The 24591-nt window shown below is 36.6% G+C and overlaps 2 protein-coding genes across 2 annotated transcripts; both read left to right on the forward strand.

Annotated features, from left to right (window-relative positions):
• The first annotated feature begins 939 nt into the window (after positions 1 to 939).
• On the forward strand, positions 940 to 1869 carry LOC105724363 (olfactory receptor 4P4). Its single transcript, XM_012462888.2, has one exon. It carries the CDS (start codon positions 940 to 942, stop codon positions 1867 to 1869), a length of 930 nt encoding a protein of 309 aa, XP_012318311.2.
• Positions 1870 to 22081: 20212 nt separating this feature from the next.
• LOC105724383 (olfactory receptor 4S2) lies at positions 22082 to 23008 on the forward strand. Its single transcript, XM_012462905.2, has one exon. The coding sequence runs from the start codon at positions 22082 to 22084 to the stop codon at positions 23006 to 23008; it is 927 nt and encodes a 308-aa protein (XP_012318328.1).
• Positions 23009 to 24591: the final 1583 nt, after the last annotated feature.

Consider the following 24591-nt stretch of genomic DNA (forward strand, 5'->3'; position numbering starts at 1 on the left):
TGATTATGGAGAAAATAATAACCTATTTCTCAAAAAAGGGCCTTTAATTCTAGTTCTTAAAATTCCACTATGAAAAGAATGTCTTTTTAAAAATTTAATGTCTATTACAATGCAATTATTCGTTGTATTGGTAACACTGTATTGGTTAATTTGGTAATGTGGAGAGATGAGGAAGAAATTTAAGGAGGGTTTAATTGAGAAGTCAAGAATGAGATTAGGGCTGAAAATGTATACTATTAATTGACAGTCATTTCGAGGACATCTGGTAAGAATTAATTAAAATACTTTGATGTAAAATTATTTTTAGAAAGCAATGAAACACATTGTTAGTAATTCACTGTCATCTTTTCAGTCACATCCAGGATTCTAACAATTTAAAATATGTTTGGTCACCACCTAAAACATTGGCTTTAGTGTATGCAATCAAATACTATTTGTTTGATATCAATATTGCTGGTGCTTAGTGCTGAGGTCAATTCAATAAATTGTCTACATTATTTTAAAATAATATTTGTACGACCTGTTTCCTTAATAAATTTTGAGTCCCAGAGAGTAAAAACAATATCCTTTGCAAGGAATTACTTTTTATTGTAATATTGTATATTACATTCAACTTCAGAAATAAACATTCCCTGTGATATAATTTTAATATTGTTGATTGAACAATAGAATTCATACCTACTAGGGCAGGGATTGATCACAATTTGCTGGAAGAGCTAATGGAAATCATCTAGTATATATTTACGGAGAGTTTTATTAGTGAACCATTTTAATTGAATACCAGGTATTTACTCTCTGAGCCACTTGAATGAGGTTAATTAAATCTAGCTAGTTCCTCGAATAGAATATGATCATTATATTTCTCAACAAACACTTGTAAGTGTAAGCTTGTGAATTATGTCATTTCAGGTGACTTACATGTTCTATCTTCACTGGACCATGGAAAAAAGCAATAATATCACTGTCTTTATTCTCTTGGGGCTTTCCCAAAATAAGAACATTGAATTCCTCTGCTTTGTATTATTTTTGTTTTGCTATATTGCTATTTGGATGGGAAACTTACTCATAATGATTTCTATCACTTGCACTCAACTCATTCACCAACCCATGTATTTCTTCCTCAATTATCTCTCACTCTCCGACCTCTGCTACACATCCACAGTGACGCCCAAATTAATAGTTGACTTACTGACAGAAAGAAAGACCATTTCCTATAATAACTGCATGATACAACTCTTCACCACCCATTTTTTTGGAGGCATAGAGATCTTCATTCTGACAGGGATGGCCTATGACCGCTATGTGGCCATCTGCAAGCCCCTGCACTACACCATCATCATGAGCAGGCAAAGGTGTAACACAATCATCATAGTTTGTTGTACTGGGGGATTTATACATTCTGCCAGTCAGTTTCTTCTCACCACCTTTGTATCATTCTGTGGCCCAAATGAGATAGATCACTACTTCTGTGATGTGTATCCTTTGCTGAAATTGGCCTGTTCTAATATACACATCTTAGGTCTCTTAGTCATTGCTAATTCAGGGTTAATTGCTTTGGTGACATTTGTTGTCTTGATATTGTCTTATGTTTTTATATTATATACCATCCGAGCATACTCTGCAGAGAGCCGCAGCAAAGCTCTTTCCACTTGCAGTTCTCATGTAATGGTTGTGGTCCTGTTTTTCACACCTGCATTATTCATTTACATTAGACCGGCCACAACGTTCTCAGAAGATAAAGTGTTTGCCCTGTTTTATACTATCATTGCTCCCATGTTCAACCCTCTTATCTACACATTGAGAAACACAGAGATGAAGAATGCCATGAGGAAAGTGTGGTGTCGTCAAATAGTTCTGAAAGGAAAATAACTTTTCTGAATTGTTTCTGCTTTTCATGCCATAGTTCCCAGAGACCACAACACATGAGTGAGAAAGAGTCACTATCATCATGCTCTTGTCATTTTTAGGAGAGAAAAGTGAGCAAACAGGAAGTGTATCTATTCTGTGGTTTTATACTTCTACAATGACATCTCAATAACAAATTGAGCATTATTCCTATCCATACTGTCTTCCACCTTTCTTAATCATTACTATTGTGCTCATGTGATATGAAATAACCAGAATATTTCATAAAAATAAAGGATTACGTGGTGTTGTGTTGAAAAATTAAAATAGATTAGGTGTTTTTCATGCCTTAAACTTCTAACAAGATGAATGAAATATTACCCTCAACTTTTTACATTTTTACTGAAGTCTAAACACAAAAAGTGCATATATTGCTTGTGTACAGCTCATGAAATTTTGCAAATTGAGCATGATTGTGTAATCAGCTTAAGAGACAGATATTCTCAGCACATCAGAAGCCCTTCTTAGTCCTCTTTATAATTCATACGTCCCAAAGGTAAACACAATATTTATTTCTAAAATAATCAGTTCTTATCTGTTTGTGTACCTTGAAGAATAAGAAAGATAGATTTGGTTACTGAATATGTCTTCTCAGTATTTCATTTGTGAGTCATTTCTCATGTTTGTAAGTTTTCTGATTGTTTCCATTGATGTATAAGGGATCGTATTGTATGAATATATAATGACTAATTTATCCATTCCCTCATTGCCAGACATTTGGGTGGTTTCCCATTCAGGGATATTATTTATAGTGCTGCTTTGAATACTTCGAAACATGTCTTTTTGGTGAATATATGTCTTTTATTATTTCATTTTACTTTATAATGTAATTAAAAAGCAATTTTAAGAAATTTAAACAATTTTAAGGAAATAGTACTGTATTTGTATTAATACTCTTTTGTAATACATTACTGATATAAAATGAAAGGTAATAATTGAAAAAAATAATTATCCATAGAAAAACACTAAGTAAAATAAAAGATTTAGAAATAAATATGTAAAACTTCTAAAATCCATACAGTAGGGTATGGGAAAAGCTGATTAATTCAAACCTGTCTGTCAATCATAGGAAAAAGGAAGAAATTCTCTTAAAAAGGTAGTTTACACCATGAAGCTTAGAAAAACTTCCAGAGATGCAGCGTTGGATTATGTTAGCAAGATTAACACACAGGTATCAGCACTGAAATATGTTATCAAATAGAATATTCATTGTAGCATATGAAGGTACTTGCCATACTAAATGAAACTTGGGAAATTCTGTATTTAGCTTCTAAGAAGAAAAAAAAATGTACTTCACTGAACTCCCAATAAGGGCAGTGATGCCAAATGAAGAAGGCATGCTATAAATTTATGCTAACACTGGATTGTAACACACACAGTCAAACAAATACACACATGTGTGTGCAGACACCTAACACAGAAAATAAAGTCTTTTCAGGAATTTATATTTAAGGCATAGTTGAAATAAATCTGCTCATATAGAAAACCAAAACATATAAGAAGAAAAAGTATGCTCAAAAGCAAATGATTACACAACAAAAATTACTGAATATAGGAAGAAATTAGGCTGGAAACAGCTATGTCAGAGCACAGCATCCGAAGACTGGGTTTATCATAGTTATTGTACACAAAATATAATATAAATGTTTATTGTATAAAATAGAAAATAATTTTAAAGTTAAATTGCAACATTAGTTTAAAAATTTTCAGGGCTGTTAGAAAACAGAATAACTTCAATTAATGAATAAAAGAATATTTTTATTAGAAACTCAATGGATAAAACATAGTAGTGTATCCTAATTAATCAGTGAATTCCAGATATCAACAAATTTACTCAGAAAACCGAAGAGAGAGAAAGACAAAGATATAGAAAAAGTTAAAGGGATATTAAGAGACCTTAGAGATTAAATGAAAGGGAACAACATATGTCTACCAGACTTCAAAAAATTTGCTCTCAGAAGAGCCATACCAAATATTACTTCTAATTAATAATAATTTAAAACACAGAAAGACTAGAAGGTAGAAGAAAATAGAATTACATTTAAAAGTGCCAATTATAAAATATTGTCCTTGAATTCTATATTTTTTCAAGAAAAGTGAAGTGGGCAGTCTTCAGTAGAATAAAACAAAATAAGCCACAATTTAAACATGGCCAAGAGTTTACTATACAGACACAGTCACTTAAAGTAGTTGTAAATATTAATTTTTATTAAGAGGAAAGATGTTCCAAGAAGGAAGATTTTAAATCCAGGAAGGAATAGTTTATCAGGAAAATACTAACCTTATGTGTAAACTGAGATATTGTGTTAAAAATATTAATTATGTCTAATATGTAAGATGAAACATAGAAGAGAGAACAAAAGCCTTAGTCCATGACATTGTGTAATTTGAAAAGAAGTACTGCTTAGTAGGAGAGAAAAGACACTGATTAAATTCAGACTTGGTAATATTCATGTACAGATATGACTGTTTTTCAGTGATTACTAAAATAGCACGAGAGGGAGAGAAAAAGAAACAGAGAAATGTATTTTTTAAAAGAATATCATTCCAAATAAAAGGCAAGAAAATAAGAAGGAAATAGACAAATTGGGCAGAAGCAAAAAACAAAGGCAAAAAAAGATTATGCAAACCAATTAAAATATATAAGTGAAACAAAATTAACACATTGTACTAAATTCTTCAGCAGAATAGTGAAAATTACCATAATGGTTTAAAATACAGCTTATAAAATGTGCTTTCACAAAAGATGCACCTATGGGTTACCTACAAAGGGAAGCCTGTCAGACTGACCGTGTATCTCTAAGCAGAAACCCTACAAGCCAGAAGAGAGTGGGGGCCAATATTCAATATCCTTAAAGAAAAGAACTTTCAACCTAGAATTTCATATCCAGCCAAACTAAGCTTCATAAATGAAGGAGAAATAAAATTCTTTACCAACAAGCAATAGCTGAGAGATTTTATCACTACCAGGCCTGCGCTACAGGAAGAGCTCCTAAAAGAAGCACTAAACATAGAAAGGAACAACCACTACCAGCCACTCCAAAAATGTACCAAATGGTAAAGAGCATCTACACAATGAAAAAACAGCATCAACTAATGGGCAAAACAATCAGCTAGCATCAAAATGGCAGGATCGAATTCACACATAACAATATTAACCTTAAATATAAATGGGCTAAATGCCCCAATCAAAAGACACAGACTGGCAAATTGGATAACAAGTCAAAATCCATTGGTGTACTGTATTCAGGAAACCCATCTCATGTGCAAGGATACACATAGGCTCAAAATAAAGGGATGAAGGAAGATTTACCAAGCAAATGGAGAGCAAAAAGAAGCAGGAGTTGCAATCCTAATCTCTGACAAAATAGACTTTAAAGCAACAAAGATCAAAAGAGACAAAGAAGGGCATTACATACTGGTAAAAGGATCAATGCAACTAGAAGAGCTAACTATCCTAAATACATATGCACCCAATACAGGAGCACCCAGATACATAAAGCAAGTTCTTAATGACCTACAAAGAGACTTAGACTCCCACACAGTAATAGTGGGAGACTTTAACACTCCACTGTCAATATTAGACAGATCAACGAGACAGATAATTAACAAGGATATCCAGGACTTGAACTCAGACCTGGACCAAGCAAACCTTATACACATTTACAGAACTCTCCACCCTAAATCCACAGAATATACATTCTTCTCAGGACCACATCACACTACTCTAAAATTGACCACATAAGTGGAAGTAAGTCACTCCTCAGCAAATGCAAAAGAACAGAAATCATAACAGTCTCTCAGACCACAGTGCAATCAGATTAGAACTCAGGATTAAGAAACTAACTCAGAACTGCACAACTTCATGGAAACGGAACAACTGGTTTTTGAATGTTGACTGGATAAACAATGAAAGGAAGGCAGAAATAAAGATGTGCTTCAAATCCAATGAGAATGAAGAAACAACATACAAGAATCTCTGGGACACATTAACAGCAGTGTCTAGAGGAAAATTTATAGCAATAAATGCCCACATGAGAAACAAGGAAAGATCTAAAATCAGCACCATATCATCAAAATTGAGAGCTAGAGGAGCAAGATCAAAAAATCTCAAAAGCTAGCAGAAGACAATATTGAGAATTAGAATAACTAAGATTGAGCAGAACTGAAGGTGATAGAGACACAAAAATACCCTTCAAAAAATCAATGAATCCAGAAGATGGTTTTTTGAAAAGATCAACAAAATAGACAGACCACTAGCCAGATTAATAAAGAAGAAAAGAGAGAAGAATCAAATAGATGCAATAAAAAATGATAAAGGGGATATAACCACAGATTCTACAGAAATACAAACTACCATCAGAGATTACTACAAACAACTGTATATACATAAACCAGTAAATCTGGAAGAAATGGATAAATTCCTGGACACTTGCACCCTCCCAAGCCTAAACCAGGAAGAAGTCGAAACCCTGAGTAGACCAATAACAAGGGCAGAAGTTGAGGCAGCAATTAATAGCCTACCACCCAAAAAGAAGCCCAGGTCCAGAGGGGTTCACAGCTGAATTCTACCAGACATACAAAGAGGAGCTGGTACTACTCCTTCTGAAACTATTCCAAACAATCTAACAACAGGGAATCCTTCCCAAATCATTTTATGAGACAAACATCATCCCGATACCAAAACCTGGTAGAGATTCAACAGGAAAAAAAATTCAGGCCAATATCCATGATGAACATCGATGCAAAAATCTTCAATAAAATATTGCAAACCAATTGCAACAGCACATCAAAAAGCTTATTCATCACGATCAGGTACGCTTCATCCCGGGGATGCAAGTCTGGTTCAACATACTCAAGTCTATAAATGTAATTCACCACATAAACAGAACGGAAACCACACGATTATGTCAATAGATGCAGAGAAGGCCTTTGACAAAATTCAACAGCCCTTTATGCTAAAATCTTTCAATAAACTAGGTATCAATGGAATGTATCTCAAAATGATAAAAGCTATTTATGACGAACCAATAGCCAATGTCATACTGAATGGGCAAAATCTGGAAGCATTCCCTTTGAAATCTGGCACTAGACAAGGATACCCTCTCTCACCACTCCTATTCAATATAGTATTGGAAGTTCTAGCCAGAGCAATCAGACAAGAAAAATAAAGCATATTCAATTAGGAAAAGAGGAAGTCAAATTGTCTCTATTTGCAGATGACATGATTGTATATTTAGAAGACCCCATCGTTTCAGCCCAGAATCTCCTGAAACTGATAAGCAACTTCAGCAAAGTCTCAGGATACAAAGTCAATGTGCAGAAATCACAAGCATTCCTATACACCAATAACAGACTTAAAGAGAGCCAAATCAAGAATGAACTGCCATTCACAATTGCAACAAAGAGAATAAAATACCTAGGAATACAATTAACAAAGGATGTAAATGACCTCTTCAAGGAGAACTACAAACCACTGCTCAAGGAAATAAGAGAGGACACAGGTGGAGAAACATTCCAAGTTCATGGTTAGGAAGAATCAATATTGTGAAAATGGCCATACTGCCCAAAGTAATTTATAGATTCAACGCTATCCTCATCAAGCTACCAATGACTCTCTTCACAGAACTGGAAAAAACTACCTTAAACTTCATATGGAACCAAAAGAGAGCCCACGTAGCCAAGTCAATTCTAAGCAAAAAGAACAAAGCTAGAGGCATCACACTACCTGACTTCACACTATATTACAAGGCTACAGTAATCAAAACAGCATGGTACTTGTACCAAAACAAAGATATAGACCAATGGAACAGAACAGAGGCCTCAGAGGCAATGCCACACATCTGCAACCATCTGATCTTTGACAAACCTGACAAAAACAAGCAATGGGGAAAGGATTCCCTGTTTAATAAATGATGTTGGGAAAACTGGGTAGCAATGTGCAGAAAGCAGAAACTGGACTCCTTCCTGACACCTTACAAATAAAATCAACTCCAGATGGATTAAAGATTTAAACATAAGACCTAACACCATAAAAACCCTAGAAGAAAACCTGGGAAAAACCATTCAGGACATAGGCGTAGGCAAAGGCTTCATGACTAAAACACCAAAAGCATTGACAATGAAAGCCAAAATAGACCAATGGGCTCTAATTAAACTGCAGAGCTTCTGTACAGCAAATTAAACAATCATTAGCGTGAACCACAAGTAACAGAATGGTAAAAAATTTTTGCAATCTACCCATCTGACAAAGGGCTAATATCCAGAATCTACAAAGAACTAAAGCAGATTTACAAGAAAACAAACAAACCCATTCAAAAGTGGGGGGAGGCTATGAATAGACACTTTTCAAAAGACTTATATAAGGCCAACAAGCATATGAAACAATGGTCATTATCACTGGTCATTAGATAAATGCAAATCAAAACTACATTGAGATACCACCTCACTCCAGTTAGAATGGTGATCATTAAAAAATCTGGAGACAACAGATGCTGGAGAGGATGTGGAGAAATAGGAACACTTTTACACTGTTGGTGGGAGTGTAAATTAGTTCAACCATTGTGGAAGACAGTGTGGTGCTTCCTCAAGGACCTAGAAAGAGAGATTCCATTTGATCCTGCAATCCCATTACTAGGTATGTATCCAAAGGATTATAAATCATTCTATTATAAAGACACATGCACACATATGTTCATTGAGGCACTGTTTACAATAGCAAAGACCTGGAAGCAACCCAAATGCCCATCAATGATAGACTGGACAAGGAAAATGTGGCACATATACACCATGGAATACTATGCAACCATAAAAAAGGATGAGTTCGTGTCCTTTGTAGGGACATGGATGAATCTGGAAACCATCATTCTCAGCAAACTGACACAAAAACAGAAAATCAAACACTGCATGTTCTCAATCATAGGTGGGTGTTGAACAATGAGAACACATGGACACAGGGAAGGGAGCATCACACACTGGGCTCTGTTTCGGGGGACTAGGGGACTGACAGTGGGGAGTAGGGAGTTGTGGAGGGATAACATGGGGAGAAATATCAGATATAGGTGATGGGGATGGAGGCAGCAAACCACACTGCCATGTATGTACCCATGCAACAACCCTGCATGTTCTGTACATCTATCCCAGAAACTAAAGTGCAATAAAAATATATATATATTAAAAAAAATGATGCACCTAAACCATCAATTACAGTTTCATCCAAAGTGAAACTGAAAGCATGACAAGAATAAGGCTGGCAAATATATTAAGATTGGAAGCAATATTATTTATCATGTCTTTACATAATTAAATATTAATAGAATTTGCAAGATAGAAACCTTTATGAATTCTACCTTTGCATGGATGGAGAAGGATATGGAGAATTTTATCCAAAACAGTAAGCAGCATTAATAGACATATAGAGAACAGTATAGTTAACAAATAAATTGAAGAAATTTATCGTATTTTATAATTTATTCTTCCACGGAATAATTAATTATAATTAATCTGCCACAAATTAATTCTTCACCAATGTCAAATAATCCACATTCTGATCTATATCTGGGTTTTATACCCTTTACAAAAATGATCTTAAAATCATAGGCTTAAATCAAGATGACAGTTTGGCAGTTTCTCAAGTACTAAACATAATTTTACCATTAGATACAGCAATTATACCACTTGATATTTACCCAAAGGAGTAAAAAACTTATGTCCATGCAAAATCCTGCTTTCAGATTTTTATGTTAGGTTTCTCTGCATCACCAAAGTTGGAAACAACCAAGATGTCTTTCAGTAGGTCTATGGATAAATAAACTGTGGTATATTCAGACAATTGAATATTGTTCAGCACTAAAAAGAAATAAGCTATCAATCCATGTAAAGACATGGAGGAGGCTTAAATGCATATTATTAAGTGAAAGAAGCCAATCTGAAAATACTAATAATGCAGATTACAACATGGCAAAGTTATTGAGATAGTAAAAATGTGTTAGGAGTGTGGGAAGGGTGAATAGGTAGAGGGCAGGCAATATTAGGGCAATGAAACTATTCTATATGATATTATAAGAGTGCAGAGATATTTTTATACATTGTACAAACTCACAGATTATACAATACCAAGAATTAATCCAACTGAATCTCATTTTAAAACCTCGTTTTATAACAAGATAAACCCTATGTACTTTGAATGATAATGATGTGTCAGTGCAGATTCATCAGTTGTAAAGAATGAAACTCTCTGGTGGGACAATTTTAATAACAAAGGAAGTTAGGCCTGATTAGGGGCAGAGGCTATATCGGAAATGTTTATGCCTTCTGCTCAATTTTGCTGTGTGAGAAACTAAAATGCCCTGAAGATAGTCTGTTTTTTTTTTTTTTTTTTTTTTTTTCAAAAGAAGCCAGGATATCCAAGATGGCCGGTTAGGAGGAACTCGGGATTGCAGTTCCGAGAGAAAGTGCAGAGGGTGAGTGGACGCCACATTTCCAGATGGATTTTTACTGCCCACAGACCAGGAGATTCACAGGCAGAGGAGCCCCACGGGTCGCCAGTGCTGCTGGTTTGACCGACGCGGCCACTTGGTCTGCATCCTGGTGCAGCGGCTCCCTGTGCAGAGTGAGCGAGACTGAGTCCCCTCTAAGCCAGCAAGGGGAGCTGAAACAGGGAGCCAGGCCAGGAGATTCCTGGGCAAAAAAGCACCACAAATCTCAGAGCTGTGGCTTCAGCCAATGTAGTGGCTCCTGGGGCAGAGCAGATGAGACGGTGTCCCCTCTAAGCCAGCAAGGGGAGCTGAAACGGGGAGCCAAGGCAGGAGATTCCTGGGCAAAAAAAGTGCCATGGCAAACACAACTGAACCCGGGATGGTCCAGCTCTGTGGAGGAGGGGTGTCCTCCATTACAGAGGCACCCTGCAGTTCCCAGGGCAATCTGCAATAACCAAGGCAACCTGCCACTACAGAGACTCCATCACTACAGGGCGGGCCAACATAGCGGAAGCAGTTCTAACTACACCCATATAAACAGGACTGCAGGGAAGTTCACACGGAAGCTGGGCGGAGCCCACAGCAGCTCAGTGAAGCCTCTGCAGGTTGAGTGTGACTAGGCTGCCACCTCGTGGGCAGAGAAAACAGCAGCAGCACAGTGGAAAATCATAAAGCCCTAACTCCCTGGGACAGAACACCTGGGGGGAAGAAAAGGGGGTTTATGAGTTAAGCTGCTGCAGACTTAAAATTACCAAAATCAGAAAGACAGAAACTACAAAGTTGACAGGTGGATAAATCCACAAAGATGGGAAGAAACCAGTGCAAAAAGGATGAAAACACCCAAAACCAGAACACCTCTCCTCCTACAAGGGATCACAACTCCTCACCAGCAAGGGAACAAGACTGGATGGAGAATGAGTGTGATGAAATGACAGAACCAGCTTTCAGAAAGTGGATAATAAGAAACTTCCTTGAGCTAAAAGACCATGTTCTAACCCAATGCAAAGAAACTAAGAACCTTGAAAAAACACTAGACGAAATGCTAACGAGAATGGACAACTCAGAGAGGAATATGAGTGAATTGATGGAGCTGAAAAACACAACACGAGAACTTCACGAAGCATTCACAAGTTTCAACAGCCGAATTAACCAAGCAGAAGAAAGGATATCAGAGGTCGAAGATCAACTCAATGAAATAAAGCGAGAAGGCAAGATTAGAGAAAACAGGGTTAAAAGGAATGAACAAAGTCAACAAGAAATATGGGACTATGTGAAAAGACTTAATCTACGTTTGATAGGTGTACCCGAATGTGACGAAGAGAATGCATCCAAGCTGGAAAATACTCTTCAGGATATTATCCAGGAAAACTTCCCCAACCTAGCAAGGCAGGCCAATATTCCAGTCCAGGAAATACAGAGAACACCACAAATATATTCCTCTAGAAGAGCAACCTCAAGGCACATAATCATCATATTCACCAGGGTTGAAATGAAGGAGAAAATGCTAAGGGCAGCCAGAGAGAAAGGTCGTGTTACCCACAAAGGGAAACCCATCAGACTCACAGCAGATCTCTCAGCAGAAACCATACAAGCCAGAAGAGAGTGGGGGCTGATATTTAACATCCTTAAAGAAAAGAACTTTCAACCCAGAATTTCATATCCAGCCAAACTAAGTTTCATAAGTGAAGGAAAAATAAAATCCTTTGTGAACAAGCAAGTACTCACAGATTTCATCACCACCAGACCTGCTTTACAAGAGCTCCTGAAAGAGGCACTACACATAGAAAAGAACAACCAGTACCAGCCACTCCAAAAACACACGAAATGGTAAAGAGCATCAATGAAGAATCTGCATCAACCAATGAGCAAAACAGCCAGCTAGCATCAAAATGACAGGATCAAATTCACACATAACAATATTAACCCTAAATGTAAACGGACTAAATGCCCCAATCAAAAGACACAGACTGGCAAATTGGATAAAAAGCCAAAACCTATCAGTGTGCTGTATCCAGGAAACCCATCTCACATGCAAGGATACACAAAGGCTCAAAATAAAGGGATGGAGGAAGATTTACCAAGCAAATGGAGAGCAAAAAAAAGCAGGAGTTGCAATTCTCATCTCTGATAAAATAGACTTTAAAGCAACAAAGATCAAAAGAGACGAAGAAGGACATTACATAATGGTAAAAGGATCAATGCAACAAGAAGAGCTAACGATCTTAAATATATATGCACCTAATACAGGAGCACCCAGATACATAAAGCAAGTTCTTAAAGACTTACAAAGAGACTTAGACTCCCACACAATAATAGTGGGATACTTTAACACACCATTGTCAATATTAGACAGATCAACAAGACAGAAAATTAACAAGGATATCCAGGACTTGAACTCAGACCTGGAACAAGCAAACCTAATAGACATTTAGAGAACTCTCCACCCCAGATCCACAGAATATACATTCTTTTCAGCACCACATCACACCTACTCTAAAATTGACCACATAATTGGAAGTAAATCATTCCTCAGCAAATGCAAAAGAACAGAAACCATAACAAACAGTCTCTCAGACCACAGTGCAATCAAGTTAGAACTCAGAATTCAGAAACCAACCCAGAAACTCACAGCTTCATGGAAAATGAACAACTTTCTCCTGAATGTTGACTGGATAAACAATGAAATGAAGGCAGAAATAAAGATGTTCTTCGAAACCAACGAGAATGAAGACACCACATACCAGAATCTCTGGGACACATTTAAAGCAGTCTCTAGAGGAAAATATATAGCAATCAGTGCCCACATGAGAAGAAAGGAGAGATCTAAAATTGACACCTTATCATCAAAATTGAAAGAGCTAGAGGAGCAAGATCACAAAAAACTCAAAACCTAGCAGAAGACAAGAAATAACTAAGATCAGAGCAGAACTGAAGGAGATAGAGACACAAAAAACCCTACATAAAATCAATAAATCCAGGAGCTGGTTTTTTGAAAAGATCAACAAAATAGACAGACCACTAGCCAGATTAATAAAAAAGAAAAGAGAGAATAACCAAATAGATGCAATAAAAAATGATAAAGGGGATATCACCACAGATTCCACAGAAATTCAAACCATCATCAGAGATTATTACAAACATCTCTATCCACATAAACTAGAAAACCTGGAAGAAATGGATAAATTCCTGGACAGTTGCCTCCTACCAAGCCTAAACCAGGAAGATGTCGAAACCCTGAATGGACCAATAGCAAGGTTTGAAGTCGAGGCAGTAATTAAGAGTCTACCACCCAAAAAAAGCCCAGGTCCAGATGGGTTCACAGCCGAATTCTACCAGACATACAAAGAGGAACTGGTACCATTCCTTCTGAAACTATTCCAAATAATCCAAAAAGAGGGAATCCTTCCCAGAGACCGACATCATCCTAATACCAAAACCCGGCAGAGACTCAGTAAGAAAAGAAAACTACAGGCCAATATCCATGATGAACATAGATGCAAAAATCTTCAATAAAATACTGGCAAGCCGATTACAACAGCATATCAAAACGCTTATCCACCATGATCAAGTAGGATTCATCCCGGGGATGCAAGGCTGGTTCAATATACGCAAGTCTATAAATGTAATTCACCACATAAACAGAACCAAAGACAAAAACCACATGATTATCTCAATTGATGCAGAGAAGGCCTTCGACAAAATACAACAGCCCTTTATGCTAAAAACTCTCAATAAACTAGGTATCGACGGAACGTATCTCAAAATAATAAAAGCTATTTACGACAAACCAATAGCCAATATCATTCTGAATGGGCAAAAACTGGAAGCATTCCCTTTGAAATCTGGTACTAGACAAGGATGCCCTCTCTCACCACTCCTATTCAATATAGTACTGGAAGTTCTAGCCAGAGCAATCAGGCAAGAAAAAGAAATAAAGGGTATTCAATTAGGAAAGGAGGAAGTCAAATTGTCTCTATTTGCAGACAACATGATTGTATATCTAGAAGACCCCATCATCTCAGCTCAAAATCTCCTGTAACTGATAAGCAACTTCAGCAAAGTCTCCTGAAACTGATAAGCAACTTCAGCAAAATCTCAGGATACAAAATCAATGGGCAAAAATCACAAGCATTCCTATACACCAATAACAGACTTAAAGAGAGCCAAATCAAGAACGAACTGCCATTCACAATTGCTACAAAGAGAATAAAATACCTAGGAATACAACTAACAAGGAACATAAAGGACCTCTTCAAGGAGAACTACAAACCACTGCTCAACGAAATAAGAGAGGATACAAACAGATGGAGAAACCTTCCAAGTTCGTGGTTAGGAAGAATCAATATCATGAAAATGGCCATACTGCCCAAAGTAATTTATAGATTCAACGCTATCCCCATCAAGGTACCAATGACCTTCTTCACAGAACTGGAAAAAAACACCTTAAACTTCATATGGAACCCAAAGGGAGCCCACATAGCCAAGTCAATTCTAAGCAAAAAGAACAAAGCGGGAGGCATCACACTACCGGACATCAAACTATACTACAAAGCTACAGTAATCAAAACAGCATGGTACTGGTATGAAAACAGAGATATAGACCAATGGAACAGAACAGAGGCGTCGGAGGCCACACAACATATCCACAACCATCCGATGTTTGACAAACCTGATAAAAACAAGCAACGGGGAAAGGATTCCCTGTTCAATAAGTGGTGTTGGGAAAACTGGCTAGCCATAAGCAGAAAGCAGAAACTGGACCCCTTCCTGACACCTTACACTAAAATTGACTCCAGATGGATTAAAGACTTAAACATAAGACCTAACACCATAAAAACCCTAGAAGGAAACCTAGGCAAAACCATTCAGGACATAGGCATAGGCAAGGACTTTATGACCAAAACACCAAAAGCATTGGCAACAAAAGCCAAAATAGACAAATGGGACATAATCAAACTCCACAGCTTCTGCACAGCAAAAGAAACAGTCAATAGAGTGAATCGACAACCAACAGAATGGGAAAAAATTTTTTAGCCTACCCATCTGACAAAGGGCTGATATCCAGAATTTACAACGAACTAAAACAGATTTACAACAAAAAAACAAACAAGCCCATTCAAAAATGGGCGAAGGATATGAACAGATACTTTACAAAAGAAGACATACATGAGGCCAACAAGCATATGAAAAAATGCTAATCATCACTGGTCATTAGAGAAATGCAAATCAAAACTACATTGGGATACCATCTCATGCCAGTTAGAATGGCAATCATGAAAAAATCTGGAGACAACAGATGCTGGAGAGGATGTGGAGAAATAGGAACACTTTTACACTGTTGGTGGGAGTGTAAATTAGTTCAACCATTGTGGAAGACAGTGTGGCGATTCCTCAAGGACCTAGAAATAGAAATTCCATTTGACCCAGCAATCCCATTACTGGGTATATATCCAAAGGATTATAAATCGTTCTACTATAAGGACACATGCACACGAATTTTCATTGTGCATTCAATGAACATTCATTTTACACAGTTTACAATAGCAAAGACCTGGAACCAACCGAAATGCCCATCGATGATAGACTGGACAGGTAAAATGTGGCACATATACACCATGGAATATTATGCAGCCATCAAAAACGATGAGTTCGCGTCCTTTGTAGGGACATGGATAAACTGGAAACCATCATTCTCAGGAAACTGACACAAGAACACAAAATCAAACATCGCATGTTCTCACTCATAGCCAGGTGTTGAACAATGGGAACACATGGACACAGGGGGGGAGCACTATACACTGGGGTCTGTTGGGGGGGAGTGGCGGGGACAGTGGGGGGTGGGGAGTTGGGGAGGGCTAGCATGGGGAGAAATGCCAGATATAGGTGAAGGGGAGGAAGGCAGCAAATCACACTGCTACGTATGCTCCAATGCAACAACCTTGCATGTTTTTCACATGTACCCCAAAACCTAAAATGCAATAAAAAAAAAAAAGCCAAAAAAGAGGATAGAATTTAATACTACACAAAAAATCTTCCTGATTAGGTCAAAATAATACAGAAAATTGAGAAGAAAGTTATAGAGGAGACAAAGAAAACTGTAGTAGTACAAATTTAAATTCCAAAGTTTTAATAAGATTAAATATAATTATACTGCATTTAAAAGACAAAAGTTGTTACGGTAAATGTTATAGGATGCTTTACAGCAAACACTCTCCTGCAAAGGAAAATAATGAACTAATGATACACAGAACAACATGATAAATCTCAAAACAGAGTCCAGACACAAATGAATAATTACTTTGATCAATCATAATAAAGTTCTAGAATTGGAAAAACTAAAATTGGATCATAAAAATCAGAAAAGTAGTTGTATCTGGGAGAATGAACTGAAAAGGGTCATTACAAAACTTCTCAGTTGTTGAGTTTTCTACATCTTGAATTTGTTAGTGGTTACATGAATATATACATGTATCAAAACTCATCAAAGCATATACTTCAAAACATTGCATTTCAATGTATGTAAATTTTATCTACAGAAAACAATGTATGACAAAAAATGTTCATATCTCTCAGTCTCAAGAAAAATATGACTTTCAAATCCCACTTAGAAGTGAGAACATGCCTTATTTAGTTTTCTGTTCCTGTGTTAGTTTGCTAAGGAAAATGGCCTTCAGCTCCATCCATGTTCCAGCAAAGAACATGATTTCATTCATTTTTACAGCTGGATAGTATTCCATTGCATATATGTATCATATTTTGTTTATCCAGTCTCATCATTGATGGATATTTAGGGTGATTGCACTATTCACTATTGTGAATAGTGTTGTAATAAATATATTGTGCATGTGTCTTTATAATAGAATGATTTATATTCCTTTGGGTATATACCCAATAATGGGATTGCAGGGAGGAATGGTAACTGCCTTTAGGTCTTTGAGGAATTTCCACATTGTCTTCCATGATGGTTGAACTAATTTACATTCCCATCAATGGAATTATCTTTAAGAACCCTGTGGTAAGTGAAAGAAGCAAATTACAAAAGACTACATATTGTATTTTTTTTTGTAAAAAAGTCCAGAAATGCAATCTATAAATGCACAACTGTGTATGAAACACCAGTTAAATTGATGAATTATGTAGTATACAAATTATATTTCAATAAAGCCATTATAATAAATGAATGTTAAATCTATTGATCATTTCTGTGTATGTACTATTCTTATAATGTCTTTTATTAATTTGCTGTCATTCTCCTATCACATGACATGTAGCTGTCTTTTTTATCTAAGAGATTATTCTCATCAGATATCCTTCCTTTGCACACATTTCTGTTATAAAATATGGACATTAATATTCCATTATTTATGTATAATATTTAGCATTTGTTCCAAAACATATTTTTAAACATCTCCTAGATCTCAAAGTACATTTTGCAAAGTAGGAATAGAAGATAGGCTGACTTTCCCCACTTCTCATCTAAATAACTGAGTAGCAGAATAGGGATCCTCAATGATGTTCACATCTTAGTACCCAGAACTTATCAATATATTTTGTTACATGGTAAGGTGATTAAGATTGTAGATAAAAATTAGTTTTGCTAATCAGTTGACCTTAAACTGCACTGTCCATGTGGACTCAATTTATTCTCAAGTTTTATTTAAAGTGGAAAAGTGAGGCAGAAGAAGTTAGATTTGAAGATGCTACACTGCCTGCTTTGGAGATGATGGAAAGGGGTCATAAGGAGGCAGGTAGATTCTAGAAGCTGGAAGAATTAAGGGAATGAGTTCTCCCCTACAGACTTCAGAAGGATTTATCCATTCCAATGCTTTGATTTTATCCCAATGAGCCTCATTTTGGACTTACCACCTCCAGAACTGTGAAATACTAACTTTGTACTGATTTAAGCCACTAAGTTTGTGGTAATTTGTTACAGCAGCAATAGGAAACTAACACACCAGCTTAATCATGATGAATGTTTTCACAAACCTGGGCATAATTGCTCTTTTACTTCCTGCTCTTTATTTTTCACTTATTTCTTCTGCTAACTCCAGATAGTGAAAATATAAGTAGGATCTCTTTGACATTTTAGATGCTGTTTGAAATTTTAAAAAAGGTGAGATAAAGTAAGAAGAGTAAAGTAAAAAAGTCAAGCATAGGGGAAGTGAACTAGTTGGAACAGGAAAAGAAAAAGCAAGATTAATATTAGTGGTTAAGAGTCAAACTTAAGGATTTACAATAAAAAAGTAAATACATTAAATCCAACACCATACTTATTCCAAGCATAGGTCAGACATGAACTTCATCCCATCTCTTTCTCCATAAATCAGCACAGAATCAATTAAGAAGAAAAGCAATGTTCCCAAATAGCACAATCATATATACTGTTTTCTATTCAAATAGAGCTTTCAAGAAAGAACAATTACAATTCAATAAATAACATAAAACAGATATCTTAATATGTTACATCAAATAGAGACTATTTAATGCATATAATAAAGCATATTAATTCAAACAACAAGGTTTAGAATGATAAAATTATTACTTCCCTTTGTTGAGTTGCTTTGGATTAGGGTTACAGTCATTAATGTGAGAATTGATCATTTTTTTGTGTTTAACAATAATTTTTAAAATTTAATTTAAAAAAATTGAACAGATACTAGAAATTAAAGTTCATTGATAGGTATGCAATTTGGTTTTGACTATGGCAAAAGACTTTGGGGAAAAGTTGTCTCCAAGGTCATTTATCATTTTGCATCTTCCTCTTTAAATAGACCTATAAGAACAGAGAAAAGAGCATTTATTGTCAAAGACCCTGTGAAATGGCAGATATCATTAGGTGAGAAAACCAGGAAGAACAAAGACTCATTTCCACCAGCCTTTCAGTTTAGGGGGTCAGGTATTTTCTGGTACTAATTATTTACAAAGCGACTCCTCCAGCATCATGGCTACTTTACTTTGGGGAGCTGCGTCCAAATTAACAAAAGGAGAGATAGAAACATAAAGTGAACTCAAGCTCTGGAAAATACTGGTGAGATTTTTTTTCTTTTGAAACTAATACAGAATACTTGTGGGAAAAGATAATTAAATGGTTAGATTTTGAACATTTGTAATATAATTGAAAAACATTGTTCTTGAAACACAGAATGAAATTATTAAAATGATGATAATAAGGTAATAACATGTACCTAAACATGACTATGAGATAGGGTAGGATGGATACGAATAAGAAAATGTCAATAATTTCAAAGGAAAGTGAGTCGTTATGCCCAAAATGCTCAGAAAAGGGAGGATGGCATGCTTGTGATGGATATTGGGTTAAGGAGAGAAACAGCATGATGTTACTGCATCAATTGGATTTAAGGGAGACCATAATTCAGAAGGTTAACAGCCTTTACTAGGATGTAAATTCTGATAAATGCAACTTTAGATTTCAATCCTCCAATTAAGATAAATTAATACCTGAATAAAACACCTTGATGAATAAAAATAAAATTCTTCTAGAACCTTATGATGTGGACAGTAGGGAAAAAATCCCCAGGCTCGTGTGTAACAGTCCAGTCTCTTCTAGATGAGAGCCAAGCAACATAACTAATTGTTGCCCAAAATGGCTATGATGTGAGCTTCCTTAAGTTGAGGGCCTCTCTTAGTGGAGGATAGTATTTTTCTTTTAACTCAGCAGGAAAACCTAAGGGGAATGAGGATGTAAAAGCAGTCGCTGTGCTTGAGTCTGTATCTAAATCATATTATTACTATTACTCTTACAATCATTATTTTGTAATGCACAAGAGATCCCACACCTGTAATGACTACTGTGCCAACTCTAACATAAATACCTGAAGAAACACAGCCCTGTAGTTTCCCAAACGCTGGAAGTGTTAGGCACAACGTCACTGCATAGGGATCGCTGAGAGCACAGTTCAGTAGGAGTTGTCAGAATTCAGCTGGATGGATCTTGAGAGGATCTTCAGGTCTCTGTTAGACAACCTGTAATTGGAGGAATCATTTACATCTATGGTTGATTTGAGAAAGAATCCTAAAAGCTCCTTTAATCAAAACTATTTCACAGGCCGGGCGCGGTGGCTCAAGCCTGTAATCCCAGCACTTTGGGAGGCCGAGGCGGGTGGATCACGAGGTCAAGAGATCGAGACCATCCTGGTCAACATGGTGAAACCCCGTCTCTACTAATACAAAAAATTAGCTGGGCACGGTGGCGCGTGCCTGTAATCCCAGCTACTCAGGAGGCTGAGGCAGGAGAATTGCCTGAACCCGGGAGGCGGAGATTGCGGTGAGCCGAGATCGCGCCATTGCGCTCCAGCCTGGGTATCAAGAGCGAAACTCCGTCTCAAAAAAAAAAAAAAAAAAAAAAAAACTATTTCACATACCCTTTTCCATCCAAATATGCCAATGACCCCATTGTAGTGCCTGAAATGTCACCATTGAACATTTATCCATTTAAATAAATGTTGCCATTTTCCTAAACCCTTTAAAATTATCATTCAGTGATGATCTCTTCCAGCAATATTTAATTCAACCAAACTGGGAGAATGAATATAGCCAGAATTAAACTAGAAAGATTAGAAAGATGTATGAAGCAATGTTGACATTAAGGGACAGTCTTCTCTTTTTAACGCCCATTTTCTTTGTTTCAGTTAATAGACAAATGCTTAAAATACAAAGCAAAGTCAGTCCTGGAAAATCCTAAAGTACTCTGAGTTTGTACATGGAGAAATTACATAAGACGTCACTTCCCCTCCTTTCAAATCAATCAGATCTTGCTTTGTTTCTAGATCTTTCTTTTATTGTTTTACCTTCTTTCTGCCTTCCTATCAGGGTTTTATTAATATTTCATGGAGTGATTTAATTTCATGGTTGAAATAACTATTAATATGGCATGTAATAGTGAAATTGAAACTCTGTCATTTCACAAAGGGGATAAGAGAATTTCCATTAAGTTAAATAATTTACCTGTGGTTACAGCACTATCGTTTTAGAATCAAGTTTGTGTAATTTTGCTCCTCTTTTTATTATACCACACTACATCTCAACTATCAGGATCTGAGACCACATTGGTGGACGTGCATACATCATGTGCAGAAAAATAGAGTTTCATGAGAAGAACTTGCAAAGCCCATGAGTGGGTAAACTTGCAGAGAAATTGCGGAGTATTCATGAGTGGATGTGATAATCAGGTATGGCAATATTCAGAAGGTGAAATGTGGGCTTATGTTTTCATTTATAGGTCGAAAATAAAGCAAACATTTCAAGATGTTTGCTGGTAGATAACATAAATGTAACCATATCACAAAACACAGAAGTTCTTTCAAAACTGATCGTCTTACACAAAATAAAAACTAAATAAAGTTTAGAAGCAGCTAAATAAACCTTAAAAAAAGGTGAGAGAAGTGAGGCACATGGTAATATATATGTGAGATTGAGGGGACTCACTTTATTTCTCTGAATTTTGCTTTCTCAACTGAAGTGAATAAATGTGATCTTACCTTGAGGTAAGATGATCAAAATAGATGCACTTCAATTTCTTTAAGTATGCATGCCAATCAGCATTTTCCCCATTTTCAGCTACTGGGATTATATATTGGTTCCATGCTAGAAATAAAAACTATAGTCCTTTTAATGTTTTCTTTTTTTTCAGGTAGTTTAATTGCCTCCTGAGAACTTGAACCATTCATTCCATTGAAAAAATGAACAATGTAACTGAATTCATTTTCTGGGGTCTTTCTCAGAGCCCAGAGATCGAGGAAGTTTGTTTCGTGGTGTTTTCTTTCTTCTACATAATCATTCTTCTGGGAAATCTCCTCATTGTGCTGACAGTTTGCCTGAGCAACCTGTTTAAGTCACCTATGTATTTCTTCCTCAGCTTCTTGTCCTTTGTGGACATTTGCTACTCCTCAGTCACAGCTCCCAAGATGATTGTTGACCTGTTAGCAAAGAACAAATCCATCTCCTATGTGGGGTGCATGTTGCAGCTCTTTGGAGTACATTTCTTTGGTTGCACTGAGATCTTCATCCTCACTGTAATGGCCTATGATCGTTATGTGGCTATCTGTAAACCCCTTCATTATATGACCATCATGGACCGGGAGAGATGCAATAAAATGTTATTAGGGACATGGGTAGGTGGGTTCTTACACTCCATTATCCAAGTGGCTCTGGTAGTCCAACTACCCTTTTGTGGACCCAATGAGATAGATCACTACTTTTGTGATGTTCACCCTGTGTTGAAACTTGCCTGCACAGACACATACATTGTTGGTGTTGTTGTGACAGCCAACAGTGGTACCATTGCTCTGGGAAGCTTTGTTATCTTGCTAATCTCCTATAGCATCATCCTGGTTTCCCTGAGAAAGCAGTCAGCAGAAGGTAGGCGCAAAGCTCTCTCCACCTGTGGCTCCCACATTGCTGTGGTCGTTATCTTTTTCGGCCCGTGTACTTTTATGTACATGCGCCCTGATACCACCTTTTCAGAGGACAAGATGGTGGCTGTATTTTACACCATTATCACTCCTATGTTAAATCCTCTGATTTATACACTGAGAAATGCAGAAGTAAAGAATGCAATGAAGAAACTGTGGGGCAGAAATGTTTTCTTGGAGGCTAAAGGAAAATAATTGGACTTAATAATTTAAGCTACATGACCTTAAAAATTCTCAGCCTTAGTGAACTCATCTGTGCAATGAAGACAATAATAACAACATCATAGGGTTTAGAGTGGAAAAATGAGAGACTAACACATTCAAAAGAGTAAGGTATTATTTTTATTGTTATTGCATTTATTCTAATATCTCATAATTAGATAACTTCCTGAAATATCTATGGCAGAGAAATATTATTAAACATAGGATCACAAATGTGCAGAGGAGCAATTCTTCTTGGTTTTCCTTTGGGGACTGGCTTCTATTACCCTGTCTTGCTATTCACTGATCTTGCCATCATACCCGAAAGCAGAAACTCTCCATATGTTTAAAGTGGAGGAAATAAATTTTAAAAATTTAGAATTTCCAAATGTGTGGACAGTGTTTGCATATTTTGGGGCTTAATTTATGAGCTGTCAGACACTGTAGTATCAGTCAGATATTTCCTCCTAAAAAACAATCCTCTACCCTGCTGCTTAGTCTATGTATATAGCAGTGGGGAATTGAGAAGGTTATAATGTGTGCTGGCTGCTGACATCCTGTGAACAGCGAGAGGAAAGGGCCCCCACAGTTCTCACTGTAGATTTTGCTTATCCTCATATATGCTGCTGTGCTTTTCATCACTGTCCTTCACATTAATACCAGGAATTATTTAGCTCAGTCTTTTTCTTTCTTTTTTTAATTATTATACTTTAAGTTCTAAGATACATATGCAGAACCTGCAGGTTTGTTACGTAGTCATACATGTGTCATGGTGGTTTGCTGCACCCATCAACCCATCATCTACATTAGGTTTTTCTCCTAATGCTATCCCTCCTCTAGTCCCCCATCTCCCAACAGGCCCAAGTGTGTGATGTTCCCCTCCCCGTGTCCATGTGTTCTCATTGTTCAACACCCACTTGTGAGTGAGAACATGTGGTGTTTGATTTTCTATTCTTGTGTTAGTTTGCTGAGATGATGGTTTCCAGCTTCATCCATGTCCCTGCAAAGGACATGAACTTGTCCTTTTTTATGGCTGCATAGTATTTCATGGTGTATATGTGCCACATTTTCTTTATCCAGTCTATCATTGACGGGCATTTGGGCGGTTCCAAGTCTCCGCTATCGTGAACAGTGCTGCAATAAACATATGTGTGGATATGTCTTTATAACAGAATGATTTATAATCTTTGGGTTTATACCCAGTAATGGGATTGCTGGGTCAAATGGTGTTTCTGGTTCTAGTTCCTTAAGGAATTGCCACAGTCTTCCACAATGGTTGAACTAATTTACACTCCCAACAACAGTGTAAAAGCATTCCTATTTCTCCACATCCTCTCCAGCATCTGTGGTCTCCTGACTTTTTAATGATAGCCATTCTAACTGGTGTGAGATGATATCTCATTGTTTTGATTTTCATTTCTGTAATGATCAGTGATGATGAACTTTTTTTCATATGTTTGTTGGCTGCATAAGTGTCTCCTTCTGAGAAGTGTCTGTTAATATCCTTCACCCACTTTTTGATGAGGTTGTTTGCTTTTTTCTTTTTTCTTTTTTTTTGTTTGAGACGGAGTTTCGCT

The sequence above is a fragment of the Aotus nancymaae genome, unplaced genomic scaffold (assembly GCF_030222135.1).
Source record: "Aotus nancymaae isolate 86718 unplaced genomic scaffold, 86718_ANA_hifiasm-v0.15.2.pri h1tg000059l, whole genome shotgun sequence".
In the NCBI taxonomy this organism is placed as follows: Eukaryota; Metazoa; Chordata; class Mammalia; order Primates; family Aotidae; genus Aotus; species Aotus nancymaae.

Coding starts and splice junctions, on each gene's coding strand:
- LOC105724363 (XM_012462888.2), top strand. CDS start 940: ATGGAAAAAAGCAATAATATCACTGTCTTTATTCTCTTGGGGCTTTCC.
- LOC105724383 (XM_012462905.2), top strand. CDS start 22,082: ATGAACAATGTAACTGAATTCATTTTCTGGGGTCTTTCTCAGAGCCCA.